The sequence below is a fragment of the Chiloscyllium plagiosum genome, unplaced genomic scaffold (genome assembly GCF_037043375.1).
Source record: "Chiloscyllium plagiosum isolate Xiang-an unplaced genomic scaffold, Cpla_swu_hap1 HiC_scaffold_39, whole genome shotgun sequence".
Taxonomy (NCBI): domain Eukaryota; kingdom Metazoa; phylum Chordata; class Chondrichthyes; order Orectolobiformes; family Hemiscylliidae; genus Chiloscyllium; species Chiloscyllium plagiosum.
In genome coordinates, this window is record NW_028270177.1 from 2,062,673 (window position 1) to 2,077,233 (window position 14,561).

A 14,561-nucleotide genomic window follows, 5' to 3' on the forward strand; every position below is an offset into this window, starting at 1 on the left:
CTCCAAATGTAGTTCCACCAATATTTTACCCCCAATCCCATGTGCTTTGATGTTGCACAATAACCTTTTTGTGTGGGGTTTTATCAAAAGTTTCCTGCAAATCCAAATACATTACACCTACCAAGTCTCCCTTGGTGATCCTACTACAGGTGTTTGCATCTTCAGAAAACTGTAAGAGATTTGTCAAACTCAATCTCCCTTCCCACATCGGACAACTGTCTGTGTGGAGTTTGCACATTCTCCCAGTATCTGTGGGTTTTCTCCAGGTGCTCCGGTTTCCTCCCACAGTCCAAAGATGTGCAGGTTAGGTGAATTGGCTATGCTAAATTGCCCATAGTATTAGGTGCATTAGTTAGGGGAATGGGTCGGTGTGGACTTGTTGGGCCTGTTTCCACACTGTAGGAAATCTAATCTAATCTAATCTCTAATCTAAATTCATGTTGATTTTGTGTTGTTTAATCACTCTGCCATCTCCTTATACACCGTTATCAATTTTCCTATTTCAGATTTTAAGATGTCTTTATGTTTTTCTTTTTACAATCTTAGAGAAACTGTTAGCATTTACTGCCTGTCCCTAGCTGCCTTAGCTGAACTGCTGCAGTCCATATGCTATAACTAGACCCACAATTCCTTGAATTGGACACCATAAATTTTTATCCCAGTGAAGAATCCTGTTGTGTTATGATTACTTCTAAAGGACCTTCAAAGTAAGATTATTAATTATTAATTAATCCCTTCTCATTGCATAAATCAAATCTACAAGAGTCTGTTCCTGAGATGGTTCCTTAATGTACAGGTCTAAAAATCTGTCATATACACACTATAGGAATGTACTGATCACTGCATTATTACTGATGTGGCTAGCCCAGTCGACATAGGAATTAAAATCACCCACAATTACTATAGAACTCTTGTTTAAACCCTCCCTCCCCCATTGCTCAAAGGGTAAATAGCCTTTCCCTGCCCTTTTGTACACACACTCTGAAATCTATCTGGACTTTCACTTTCTAGCTTTTCACTTTTTGAAAAATACTCACTGCTGTCCTTTACTTAGCCTAAGGTGAAAGACTTATAAAATGCATCTTATAAATTTCACCCACTTTATCATTTTATGTACCCATCAACACTAACCACTATGCCATCCAACAGTAATATTTAATATGGCCCGCTCTATTGTGATATCTGGTCATCAATAAATAATGTGAATAGTCAAAGTCTGAATGTAGATTTTTATGGGTAACCACCAGTCACTTCCTTCCAATTCATGAACATAGCCACTGTTCCTACTCTTTTCACTGTCTAATTAATCTCCTGAGTGGGAAGGTAATAATTTTCTTTAAATTACACGAGCTTTAAATTTAGTTAATTGTATTTTAAATGGAAGATTTTTAAATTCTATCTGGAAATCCACATAAATATGTCATAAACCTCATTTATTACTTTAGTTCTCTTGTTAGGAAATTCAATTAAATTCATTGGATGTGACCTGCCCTTTGCAAACCCATGTTGGTTGTCACTAACTAGCTCAAATTTCTCTTTGTACACAGTTAACATGGCTGCAATCATACATAGGTGCATTGGTGGTTCAGTGGTAAATTCTGGCCTTCCATGCGGGAGGCCGAGTTCGATTCCTGGCCAATGCATTGTAGCATCCTTTATTGGGCGGCACGGTGGTTAGCACTGCTGCCTCACAGCGCCTGAGACCCAGGTTCAATTCCCGCCTCAGGCGACTGTGTGGAGTTTGCACATTCTTCCCGTGTCTGCGTGGGTTTCCTCCGTGTGCTCCGGTTTCCTCCCACAGTTTCCTCCAAAGATGTGCAGGTTATGGTGAATTGGCCATGCTAAATTGTCCGTAGTGTTGTGTGAAGAGATATATGTAGGGATATGGGTGGGTTGCGCTTCGGCAGGTCGGTGTGGACTTGTTGGGTTGATGGGCCTGTTTCCACACTGTAATCTAATCTAATCTAATCTAATTTCAATAACACTGATCTTAGACAAACAAGTCTAGAAATTCCTGAATGTTTACTTGCTCACCTTTCTTCAATAACGGAATTACAATTTTCCAATTTAAAAATACATTTATTTTAATGGAAGGAGGTTTGGAAGATTGTAGCAAAAGCATCAATATTTTCTTAATTTGGTTCCTTTAAATCCTGATGATGAAAATGATCAGATGCAGGGATTTGTCACACTTCAGTTTTATTTAACCATAGAATCCCAACAGTGTGGAAGCCATCCACACCAACCCTCCAAAGAGCATCCCATCAGACCTATTCTCTCTACCCTATCCCTGTATTTCCCACAGCAATCCCTGGACACTATAGGACAGTTTAGCATGGCCACTCCACCTAACCTGTAGATCTTTGGACTGTGGGAGAAAACCGGACCACCTGGAGGAAACCCACACAGAAGCAGAGGAGAATGCGCAAACTCTACACAGATGGTCACCAGAGAACAGAAGTGGATCTGGGTCTCTGGTGCCATGAGGCAGCAGTGCTAACCACTGAGCCAGCAGGCCACTCCAAATTCAAACATTCATTTTTTTTTTGCATTAATTTTGGTAAGTTCAAGTCCTTGATGAAAATGAGTTTACCTGCAATTCTCTTCCACTACTCTGAAGCCTAGCACAAACTAAATATTCAAAAAGTCTGCCATTTCCTGATTTTCATTTCATATAATTATTACTCATCAATTTTTAAAGGGGGTTCACATTACCCCAAACCTTGTCTTTACTAAAAAAGTAGTAATAATGTAGTTAATCTTGATATTCCCTCGAAGTTTATTTTGTATTCCTCTTTGGTTCATCTTACTTTTTTTGTATTCCATTGCTCTACAGTCCATTTACTGTGATACCAGGTTGAGATTCTTTAGATTACATGGAATCTCTCAAAACTGGTAGAATGGAGATCTTACGGAACCCAAGTCCTAGTGTCAAAAGAACATTGTGCAGACATACTGTGCAATTCAATCCTTCAGGAAAGAACTTCACTACAACTCTACCTGTGATACACACTGTGTTTTGGGATTGCGTGACGATTTGACACAATATGTAAAATAGATTCGATACCTTTCCCATCACTGATCTCTAGACTATTTTCAATCACCTATAAGCATACAGAATTCATTTCTCTAACTGGGTCTGGGTTTCTGATTCTGGATTTCTGTCCTTAATGGGAGACTGATTGGTGCCGAAGGGCTAAAGAATCTTGACCTAAAAAAGGAAGTGTTACAACTTCTCAGGACTCACAACTGGTTGATCAGTTGGCCTGTACTTGTCCATATTTGCAAGTTTATGTGTCTGCTTATGCAACTGGCTCCCTTGAGAAGCAGATTATTTTACCAACTATACAAACTGAGAATATAAAATGCTCTTGAACGTTGGATTAAAAGATTATAAAAGGAGGTTTCTGTTATCTATTCTGGCTGCATGCTTTGAAGAGTAGAGGTGCTCAACTGTTTAAGGTTGGTTTCATAAGTAACCGGTGATGGTGATGCAGTCAGATCTGCAAACCCTGGCAACTGAAATAATAAGTCATATCACTCCTACTAAAGGGTGTTGGTGATATTTCAGCAGGAATACTGGTCACCCTGGCTCATTACTGAGTTAAAATGAACAGATAATTGCCAACATTTGAAGATTATGATATCTAATTATTTAAGCTGTCAATAAAAACATATGAATCATGAACAAGAGTGGTCATTGGGCCACAATCAAAGTCTGATACTGAAATAAAGAAAACAGCAGAGCAATTAAATTCTGAAGATTCTGGTCATTTCTCTTTCACAGGTGGAGAGACGGATGAAAAACTGAAAGAGGAAATGCAAGAGGAGAAAAAAGAAGAGAAGGAAGAGGAGGAAAAAGATGAGACAGATCTTCCCAACGTGGTGAATGTTGAAGTGACTCCCCCAACTGATCCACCAAGTCCATCATCACCAACAGAAGGTGCTGAAGATGAAGAAAATCCCATTAAAGATCAGGTGAACAGGCCCAAATAATTTAATCCATCTACTCTGATCAATACTAGAGGGAGAGCAATGTTAATGGAGCAAGAGAATTTCTATTCAAGGCCTGCATTGAGAGGGACGTATCTTTGCAATGATAGGATAGCATGTGTAGTTTGCAACAAAGATAGTACCACAATGCAGTGACTGTGTCAGTATGGTGCCAAACCTGACTGATACCAGATACTGAGACTTTGTTGGAGGATTTGAGCTATCAAGAGAGACTGAATAAGCTGGGGCTATTTTCTAGCATTGGAGGCAGAGGGGTAACCTTATAGAGGCTTATAAAATCATGAGGGACATGGATAGAGTGAATAGCCAAGGTCTTTTCCTTGGAATGGTAGAGTCCAGAATGAGATGGCATAGGTTTAAGGTGACAGGGGAAAGATTAAAAGGGACCTAAAGGGCAATTTTTTCACACAAGTGGTGCATGTAGGAAATGAGCTGCCAGAGGAAATGGTAGAGGCTGGTACAATTACAACATTTAAAAGGCATCTGAATGGGTATATGAGTAGTAAGGGTTTGGAAGGATATGGGCTAAATACTGGCAAATGGAATTAGATTAATTGAGGATATCGATCAGCCTGGATGAGTTGGACCAATGGGTCTGTTTACATGCTGTGCAGCTCTGTGACTCTAGCTTGTTCCTGGTTCAGACCTGTCCCATTACTCCCATGAGAAAGAAGGCATTATGAGAGAAGTTGTCTGGAAACACTGCTTAGGTAATTTGAATGGGTGGCAGACAATTTTTCTACCAACTGTGTTGAATGAAAACTTGGGAAATACTGAAAAACTTGAAATCCAAACTGAATTATCACCAAAGACAAGGTTTCAAGTTTGAGCTCTGATGAAAGGTGGGAGAGGTTGACTGAGGATAGTGCAATTTATGTCAAAGTTTTGGAGTTCAAACAAATACCACATAATAGGCTTATTAGCAACCCATTGGATCAAAGGGACAGTGGCTGAGTGGGTCCTTTTCAGATGTGATAGTTGCATAGCGATGTCTCCTAGGGCTTGTCATTGGGATTGCTGCTTTTTATGAGACATAATAATGACCTGGACTTGGATATATATGGAATGATTTTCATGAGGATTCAAATTTAGAAACATTGTTAATAGTAAGGAAGATAGTAGCAGACTTCCAGAGGTCATAGTAAGCGAAATGTAACAGGGAAATTCTAAGAGTGTACTTGATCAATGACAGTGCGGTGTATTGTTTCTTTGGTTTGAATTTTAACTGGAGGTGGAGATGCCACACTCATCGAAAAACCAAGTCTGAATTCACCTCCAAGTGGTTGGAAAACTTGGTTTGATTTGGGGCCGTCAAGCTGTTAATTCGCTCAGGTCAAGATTCTTGACCTCATTTAGGAGGAGCTCTGTCTCTGATTGGCCAGTGACTCTCCAGGCCCAGTGGTGCCACCAGGACAAGAGGCCACTGCTGGAACTGCAGCTAATAAAGAGCAAAACTGGTGATGGATGACAAGGTGAGGTTCTGGATTGAGAGTTTCACCAGGACCAGCCCAAAACACCGTCGGATTTCACTTTATTATCTCAGCACATGTCATGAACACCCCAATGCCAGTGAAGGTGTGTAGGAAACAGTTACAGTACTTGGCTACCATGTCACCCTATGTAACAGCAAGTTGTAAAATTTCATCCCTTCTTTCTTAATGAACTTGGCCTGATTTATCTGACTATATCAGAAATGTATTTGAACTTTGCTTAACTGAAAAGTGTTGAGTTCATTCTGACTCAAGAAAATTACCATAGAGAATTGAATTCATCCCTTCCTATACGTGTACTCCCTACAGAATAGTAGTTGCTTAAACAGTAAAAGTTTGACTCACAATTCCAAGCCACCTTTTTAATAAAAGTATTTTTATTAGTTCACTAGATGTGGGGATCACTGGCTGATATTGATCCAATGACTGTGAAGGAATATTAATGTTGACACACCCGTGGAGGGTGAGTGGCTTTTTTGGGGAGGGGGAGTGGGGGTGGACTTGCAAGTGGTGATGTAGCCACAGTATTTTTGTATGGCTGGTTGAATTCAAATGTCAGAAATCTGTAGTAAATGTTTTCAATGAATATTTCCATTTCTAATTTGGTTGTAGGAAACAAATGATCAGGGTGAAGATGCTGGAAACAATGGTGGTGATGAAAATGACAGCAGTGATGGTGATTCTGAAGATAGTGGTGATGATGATGATGATGATGATAGTGGTGATGATGGTGATGACACTGATGAAGATAGTGATGAGGAGGATAATGAAAAGGAGGAGAAAGAGGCAACCAATGATGAAGAACCTTTGAGTCTTGAATGGCCAGACACCCGACGGAAACAAGTCACTTACCTGTGCCTACTTCCCATCGTTTTCCCGCTCTGGCTAACGGTGCCTGATGTACGAAATGCAGTAAGTGAGAAAAGATCATATGGAAAATCATACATTAGCAAGGAGCAAATTCTTGAATCTGACATTTAACCAAATTATGTAGTGAACATCAGAATCTATGAAAGTTTTGGTCACCACATTTCAGGAAGGACATCAAGGTCCTTGAAAAGATTTATCAGAATGGTGTCAAGGATGGGAAAATTTAGCTACTAGGTTAGATTAGATAAACTAGGGTTAAGTAAAGGAGCTTAGATAGAGATGTCCCAGACCATAAGGCCTCCTTATCTAAACCTGAAATACGCAAATGTTGTTCCCAATAGCTACTGGTACAAGGAATGAGAAGCACAGATTTATCATTTTGAGCAAGTGATACAGGGGGGATGTGAGGAAGGTTTTTTAAAAACGCAACATTTAATAATGGCCTGGACCTTGCTGCCTAGAGGGTGGTAGAAGCATAGATAATCAACGATGTAATAAAGAAAAATAGTTAGGCAGCTATATTTCTTCAGGAAGATTTTAAAGGACAGAATATCCATGATGTACATTATTTTTGTTTCCAACAGGCTTCAAAGAAATACTTTATTGGGACCTTTTTTGGATCTATTCTGTGGATTGGTGCTTTTTCATATTTGATGGTGTGGTGGGCCCACCAGGTAGGTACAGTGTTAGTGATGGTTACTTTCCTTCACAATTCAATCCATGCTGTGGGTGTGGTTGGAATATAAAACCCACATGACCTGACACTGCATATACTCCCAACTGGAACAAATCCTCCATTATTTCGGGAAAAATATATTCCTTTTAGTACATATAAGATTCCTATAACATATAATTTAATATGTGTCAGTCTCCATCTGTTAAATTACAGAGCGATTCAATATTTCAAAACCAACTGAGCATAATGAGTAGAAATATATTCTGCAAAGATATAGTTAAGATTAAATACTTACTGAAGGCTTCAGTTGTGATTTAATATTGCTGGAATGATATTTAGCATATGCTAAACAACTATAAAACATTTAAGCATTGTTATGATGTTTGTCTGTAATTCTCTCTTTTGGATATGAATTTCATTCAATGAGAAATGTGAATAAGTGGTTAAGCAGAAATCTGTAAGGTTGAGTGAGGGAACTGGGCATGCATTGAGATTCCATGCATTGCAACTTGGACAGCTGACTTTGCAGCAGTTGGTTTGTTGTAGAGTCATACAGCACAGAAACAGACCCCTCGGTCCAACTCGTCCATGTCAACCAGATACCATAAACTGCTCTAGTCCCATTTGCCAGTGTTTGGCTCATATCCCTCTAAACCCTTCCTATCCATATACCTATCCAGATGCCAATTGTACCAGCCTCCACCACTTCCTCTGGCAGCTCATTTCATATACACACCATCCTCTGCATGAAAAGATTGCTCCTTAGGTCTCTTAAATCTTTCCCATCTCACCTTAAACTTTGCCTTCTAGGTTTGGGCTCTCATACCCTGGGAAAAAAGATCTTGGCTATTCACCATGCCTCTCATAATTTTTTAAACCACTATAAGTACACTCCTTCAGCCTCTAATGCTCCAAGGAAAATAGTCCCAGCCTAATTAACCTGTCCCTATAGCTCAAACCATCCAATTCGGGCAACATCCTTGTAAATCTTTTCTGAACCCTTTGAAGTTTATCATCATCTTTCCTATAGCAGGGAGGCCAGAACTGAACACAGTATTCCAAAAGTGATCTAACCAATGTCCCGTACAGCCACAATATGACCTCCCAACTTCTATACCTAATGCACTGACCAACGAAGGCAAGCATTCCAAATGCCTTCTTCACTACCCTGTAGATCTGCAATTTCACTTCAAGGATCTGCATTCCAAAGTCTTTTTGTTTGGCAACAATCCCGAGGACCCTACCAATAAGTGTATAAGTCCTGCCCTGACTTGCCTTACCAAAATACAGCACCTCACATTTATCCACCTGCCACTCCTCGGCCCATCAGAGCAAAGTCCCATTATTCTCTGAGACAAACTTCTTCACTGTTTACTACACCACCAATTTTGGTGTCATCTGTAAACTTACTATTTCTCCTATATTCACATCTAAATCATTTATATAAATGATGAAAAGCTGTGGACCCAGCGCCAATCCTTATGAATAAACGTGAAATATTTCAATTGTTCCTTTTAAACATTTCTTTCTCATTTTTATTTGAAAGGATTGACTTTCCCTGGAAGATGCAGGAAATGGGTCAGTGGGTCCTAGCAGCTCTCTAGCACTCTGTCCAAGCAGCTGTTTTTCTGATACATCTCTTTCTGCTTTTACTCAATGTCATTGGATGGGTGCCTCTTCCAGAAGGCATCACAAGTGAAGGAAACTTGACTGACATTTCACCATCACTGACACTGAGGACAATTTTAGTGCCTAACCTCTGCCCAGTTAAGAGTAAGTTAAACTTTAGGTTGGTACAACATACTATAGTAAGCTGGAACTTGCCACCAAGATCATAAATCCTTCTACTTCAGAGTTATGTGATTTAAGACTGGTAACTCTCCAACTTCAGGCTTTATACAGCAATTTCCTTCATCTCCAGGTCGGTGAGACAATTGGCATTTCTGAAGAGATAATGGGTTTAACCATCCTTGCTGCAGGCACCTCAATCCCTGACCTCATCACCAGTGTCATTGTTGCTCGCAAAGGTCTGGGAGACATGGCAGTATCCAGTTCAGTGGGAAGCAACATCTTCGACATCACAGTCGGGCAAGTATTGTTCTTTTAGCTGTTGCGATATTGGGTGAATGTTTGCCATGTGGTACTGGGGAGAGATTTCTGTTGAGATATTGGGTGAATGTTTGCTGTGTGGGACTGGGGAGAGGTTTTAATTTAAAGTGGGATTGGGGAGGGGTCCCATTTGCAAAATATACTGTGGCAGTTGTAGTGCTTCAACTGAAGATAAAAGACAAGCGAAAGAATACTGCACTTGTGTCATTAATAGCCCCTCCTTCCTCCACCTCTTCAAACATCTGAAAGATGTGAGATAGCAAGGAGGCCTGTATGCCTGTTAGTGGTGAGATTATGGATGCTGAGACTATGTAAAGATTTGGACACAATGATGAGTGTTTTAAATTTAAGGCACCCTGATGCCTCTGTCATCCAAATCCAGCCACAATAGTAATGAATGTTTTCCAATGTGTCAATCTGCATGTGATTGAGGGGGATACAAGTTTATTTTGACTTGAACTCAAGATGGAAACACAGCCTTCGGTCTAATCAGGCCCTGCCAAGTAAACTAAACTAACCCCACCTGCCTGTGTTTGGCCCACATCCCTCCAAACCTTCATATTTATGTACTCATCCAAATGTTTTTTAAACATTGTAACAGTATGTTCATCCACCATTTTCTCTGGCAGTTCATTCCACACACACTGTCTGTGTAGAATAGTTGTCCCTGATGTCTTTTTTAAATCTTTCTCCTCTTACCTTAAAAATATGCCCTGTAGAATTTAACTCCCTTGCCTGAGAGAAAAGATCCTTGTCATTCACCTTATCTATGCCTGTCATGATTTTATAAATCTCAGTAAGAGCACCTTTCAACCATCTACGCTCCAGTGAAAAAAGTCCAAGTCTTTCCTGTCTATTTGCATTCCTGGCCACATCCTGGTAAATCTTTTCTGAACTCTCTCCAGTTTGGGGTGGCCAGAGTTGCGCACAGTACGCCAGAAGAGACCTTATCTCGATCGACTTCTCAAAGTGGAAGATGAACAAATTCTTGGGCTTCATCATGTTTTGTTGCTACTTTATGATTTTAACCAGTAAAACCTCAATATGACGTCCCAACTCCTATACTCAAAGGTCTGAGCATGAAGGCAGGCATGCTAAACGTCTTCTTAACCACTCTGTCTCCCTATGACACAAAATTCAAAGAATAATGCTCTGTTCTACCCTGTGATTTACCATTAGTTGTACAAGTCCTGCCCTCGTTTGTTTTACCAATTTATCCAAATTAAACTCCATTTGTCACTTCTTAAGCCCATTAACCCAATTAATCAAGATCTTTGTGTAATTTTAGATAATCTTCTTTACTGTCCACAGTAGCACAAATTTTGGTGTCATCTGCAAACTTACTAACCATGCCTCCAACATTCTCATCCAAATCATTTACATAAATGACAAACAAAAGTGGACCCAATACCGATCCCTGTAGAACACTATTGGTCACAAGCTTCCAGTGCAAAAAACAACGCTCCACTATTACTCTCTGTATCCTACCATCAAGCCAATTTTGTATCCAATCGGCAAGCTCTTCCTGAATCCCACGTGATCCAACTTTACTAATTAGTCTACCAGGCAGAACCTTGTCAAAAACTTCACTAGTCCAAGTAAACAACATCTACCACTCTGCCCTCATTACCTCATTAAAAAACTCAATCAAGTTTGTGAGACATGATTTTTCTCAATGAGTTATCAACTCTTGTCTCCAGCCAAGTGCAGGAATTTTAAAGCATGAATAACACTGATAGCCTCAATGTAAAGCCCAAGTGATCAATCACTTTGTAACATTCAGTATTATCTTCCACACAATCACTTTCACTAATTACTCTCACCTTTTAATCTTCTCTGGGACTCTTTTCCTTCTGTTTAACAGGCTTCCTGTACCCTGGTTGCTGTATGCTGCCTTTCACAGATTCAACGCGGTTCCAGTCAGCAGTAATGGCCTGTTCTGTGCCATCGTTTTACTGTTCCTGATGCTGCTGTTTGTAATCATCTCCATCGGCGTCTCAAAGTGGAAGATGAACAAATTCTTGGGCTTCACCATGTTTGGCCTCTACTTTACGTTTTTAATCATCAGCGTAATGTTGGAGGACAGAATCATAGTATGCCCAGTTTCCATATGAACTTTTGTTAACTTGACCTATCAGAGGGCATTTCTGAGGATTACGACTGTAAATGACAGTGTAACAACCAGAATGTAGGCTGATGGGAACATTCCAAAGCATCAGCCCATCGTAAGCAACAATGTTATTGTGTTGAATATTATTCATAAGCTCCAAACAGAATTGATGTTTGCAGTAAGTATGAAAATGATAGGCAAGTGGATTCAGACATGCTGGGAAATGGCACCATTCATTAAATAGGCCCCATTATCATGAATGGTGCTACAAAGCTGGTGAGCACAGTTTTCAAACTTGGTTCTGATTAATGCTAAAAAAACACAGTAAGACAAACCCAAAGTGTATCCCACATTCCTGATGTTTATGTGACAACAGGCAAGAGGCATGGAATCAGAAATCATTCTGGCCATCACACACACACACTTTCAAACAGATCACACAAATTCTGCTCCATTAAATTAAAAACCATTTAAAAAAATATAAAAACAGTTGTTAAAGTTGTTGAACACAATTGTCGATAAAACTCTTCCATCAACTGAACTCAACTGGAAAATAGGTCACAAAAAGAGGCACTTTCCCATGACCATCAATTTTTAAGTTGTTGGCATTTAGTGCATTATTCATTAAGGTGACAACAGTGTTTCAGAAAATGGAAACTCAAGGACAATAAATCAGAGGATTAAAATAAAACAAGAGGAACTGGAAAGTGTATTACTTAGCCGTCTTATCTTGGATAGTTTCAAAGACAGAGAAACAGACCAGATCTGGGTTCTGCACTCCAATCCCAGCAACACTACTCCAATTCATATTCAATATCCTCTATCTATTTCTTAATGGATCTATCTGCATTTTATAAAATTGCCATTGTTTAATATTGGCATTACTGCATGGAAGCAAATTAAGATGTCAACAGAAAACTACATTGCTTAGTGCACTAGTTAAAATACCAAAGAAACCAATTACACTTGATGGAGATCTTGACATCTCAGGCATCTGACACTGGCAATCTGACTCATTTTACAGTGAGGAATAGTAGGTGTTGAAATTGAAATGTCAGACTGATGCTGTGGTAGAAGCTTTGATGAGGATAGTTGAGAGGAATTTTCAGTTAAACATATAAGTTGTGCAAATTCAGCTCAGGTAGAAATAGTCTGACGTTGAATGCCAGAAGTGAGATAAACACATTCTTCAGTACTGAATCCTCCCCCTTGATGCATAGTAACAAGGTTCACCAGACCCCCAACCCTCCCGGACAAATCCACAGACACATTGTACAATTTTTCCTCCTCTCCCCAAAAATCAAATATTCTTAAACATTATTTTTGAGTCTATTTCATAGAAATTATCCTCTACTTGCACATTACCTTTGAATACATCACAAACAATTTTTATAAACAAGTGTAATATTTGTTCATAAAACCATTGTTCTTATTCATAAAACCATTGTTAGTCTAATTTTCTGCTGTATGGGCGAGACACTACCAGCAAAATCTTACATTACTGAATGTTCCACATCTCAGAAATTGCCAAGTCTTGTTTTAGACTTTAGATGCTTCTCTCATTTCTATTTCACAGTATAGACAGTTTAACTGGAACACAGGGAGAGGTAACCACTCAGCCCATTACTCTGTCCTAGATCATGGCTAACCTTCAAGGTTGTTGACCAAACTTTACTCCAAATTTATAGACATTCTTGTTGAACAAAAATAATGAATCAGAGTCTTTAAAATGTTCATTTGAGCCCAATTTGCTCAATTTACTCCATAACAATTCTAAATTCAGTACTAACTGGGGAAAAAGCATTCTCTGATTTGTCTCTGATATTGGTGGCATAAAGAGAGCAAATGGATCTCTTTTGTTCCCTCCTTGTAGAGCCATTATACAATTATTCTAAAATACAACACATTTCTGCTTGGTAGACAATAGGATCTTCATAATATTGTCATTTGGGTTGGACAGTAATGGAAATGTATAAAGAAATGGATTAGTTTCTCAGTGAAATAATCATTGCCGTATGCATTAAGTTGTATTGGGAATGATTGAAGGGTTGATAGAATGTAAAAAATGAAATATTCAGAATTAAACAGCAACAACTAGCATACCCTAGAACAGCTCAGGACTTAAAAGAAAGATTTTAGTGCTTTTTTAAAAAAAAGACAAACATTAAGCCAATAAATACAAAACAGAAACAATACATTGACCATATCATCTGATCTGTGCTTCATAAAACTAAAGTAGTAATAGGATTTTATACAGTATGTAATACAGTTAAAGAGCTCAATATACGTCTAGTTTAAATATCAAACCTGTTTTCAGTTATGTATAAAAAGATGAATGTATTGTGAGGCTACAGAAGGCAAACTGAAAAATAATGCAGAGAATGAATACGTTGTTTCCTTGTCATGAAATTTTAATATATAAGATTAAAACATTGGCAACTTGTCTGTGACATGCTCAATGGTTAGTTAATGTGTGTATTTTTAAATATGAAAAATTGACGAGTTTGGGGATAGCCTTGCTCCACTGCGTCTCTTAGTGATAAGAAATTGTAAATGTTCATAGAAAATGAAATGATATTGATAAATGAAAGAAAATCACCAAAGAAGTGACATCAGTAAGTAAAGTAGCCTGGAAGCCTACGCACACATTGATTTCCAGGCGTGTTGCACATATGGAATTGTGACTAAGTACAGATTGGCTTCATCTGAAGATTAATGAGGATCAGGGTGCACACATATCATGGAATGATTGAGATCATCATGTCTTTGCTGGATGTGCACAGCAGCAACACCCAGAAACACGACAGTTCCCCTCAGCCCTGCACATTCTTCCTTTTCAGATATTAACCCAAATTTCTCAAATATCCTGAGTGAAGTAGACTCCATCACATTCTCAGGCAGTGCACTCTAGAACCTAAGTATTATGTAAAAAGGATTTTTCTCATGTTGTTATTGCTTTTTTTGTCCAGTTTAAAGTTACTAATGTAATTGTATTATAAATTCCCAAATCCACGTTTATACTGAAAATATTCAGTGTATATTTGTAATGCTGTAAGTACATCCTTCAGTTAAATGGTAATAATCTGTGGGAAGCTAGGGAAGTGATTGCTGCGCCCCTTGCTGAGATATTTGTATCGTCGATAGTCACAGGTGAGGTGCCAGAAGACTGGGGATTGGCTCATGTGGTGCCACTGTTTAAGGGTGGTAAGGACCAGCCAGGGAACCATAGACCAGTGAGCTTGACGTCGGTGGTGGACAAGTTGTTGGACGGAATCCTGAGGGACAGGATGTA

At 39.1% G+C, this 14,561-nt stretch overlaps 1 protein-coding gene across 4 annotated transcripts in view; it reads left to right on the top strand.

Moving 5' to 3' along the window:
- The window catches only part of slc24a1 (solute carrier family 24 member 1), a 49,229-nt gene extending 35,848 nt beyond the window's left edge, over positions 1-13,381 (top strand). For all 4 annotated transcript variants that reach the window (XM_043674600.2, XM_043674603.2, XM_043674601.2 and 1 more), the window contains 5 exons: positions 3,788-3,978; positions 6,117-6,416; positions 6,959-7,048; positions 8,972-9,138; positions 11,024-13,381. In XM_043674600.2, the coding sequence (XP_043530535.2) occupies positions 3,788-3,978; positions 6,117-6,416; positions 6,959-7,048; positions 8,972-9,138; positions 11,024-11,273 (998 nt within the window). In that variant the 3' untranslated portion in view covers positions 11,274-13,381. The remainder of the gene's footprint in view (positions 1-3,787; positions 3,979-6,116; positions 6,417-6,958; positions 7,049-8,971; positions 9,139-11,023) is intronic.
- The last annotated feature ends 1,180 nt before the right edge of the window (positions 13,382-14,561 follow it).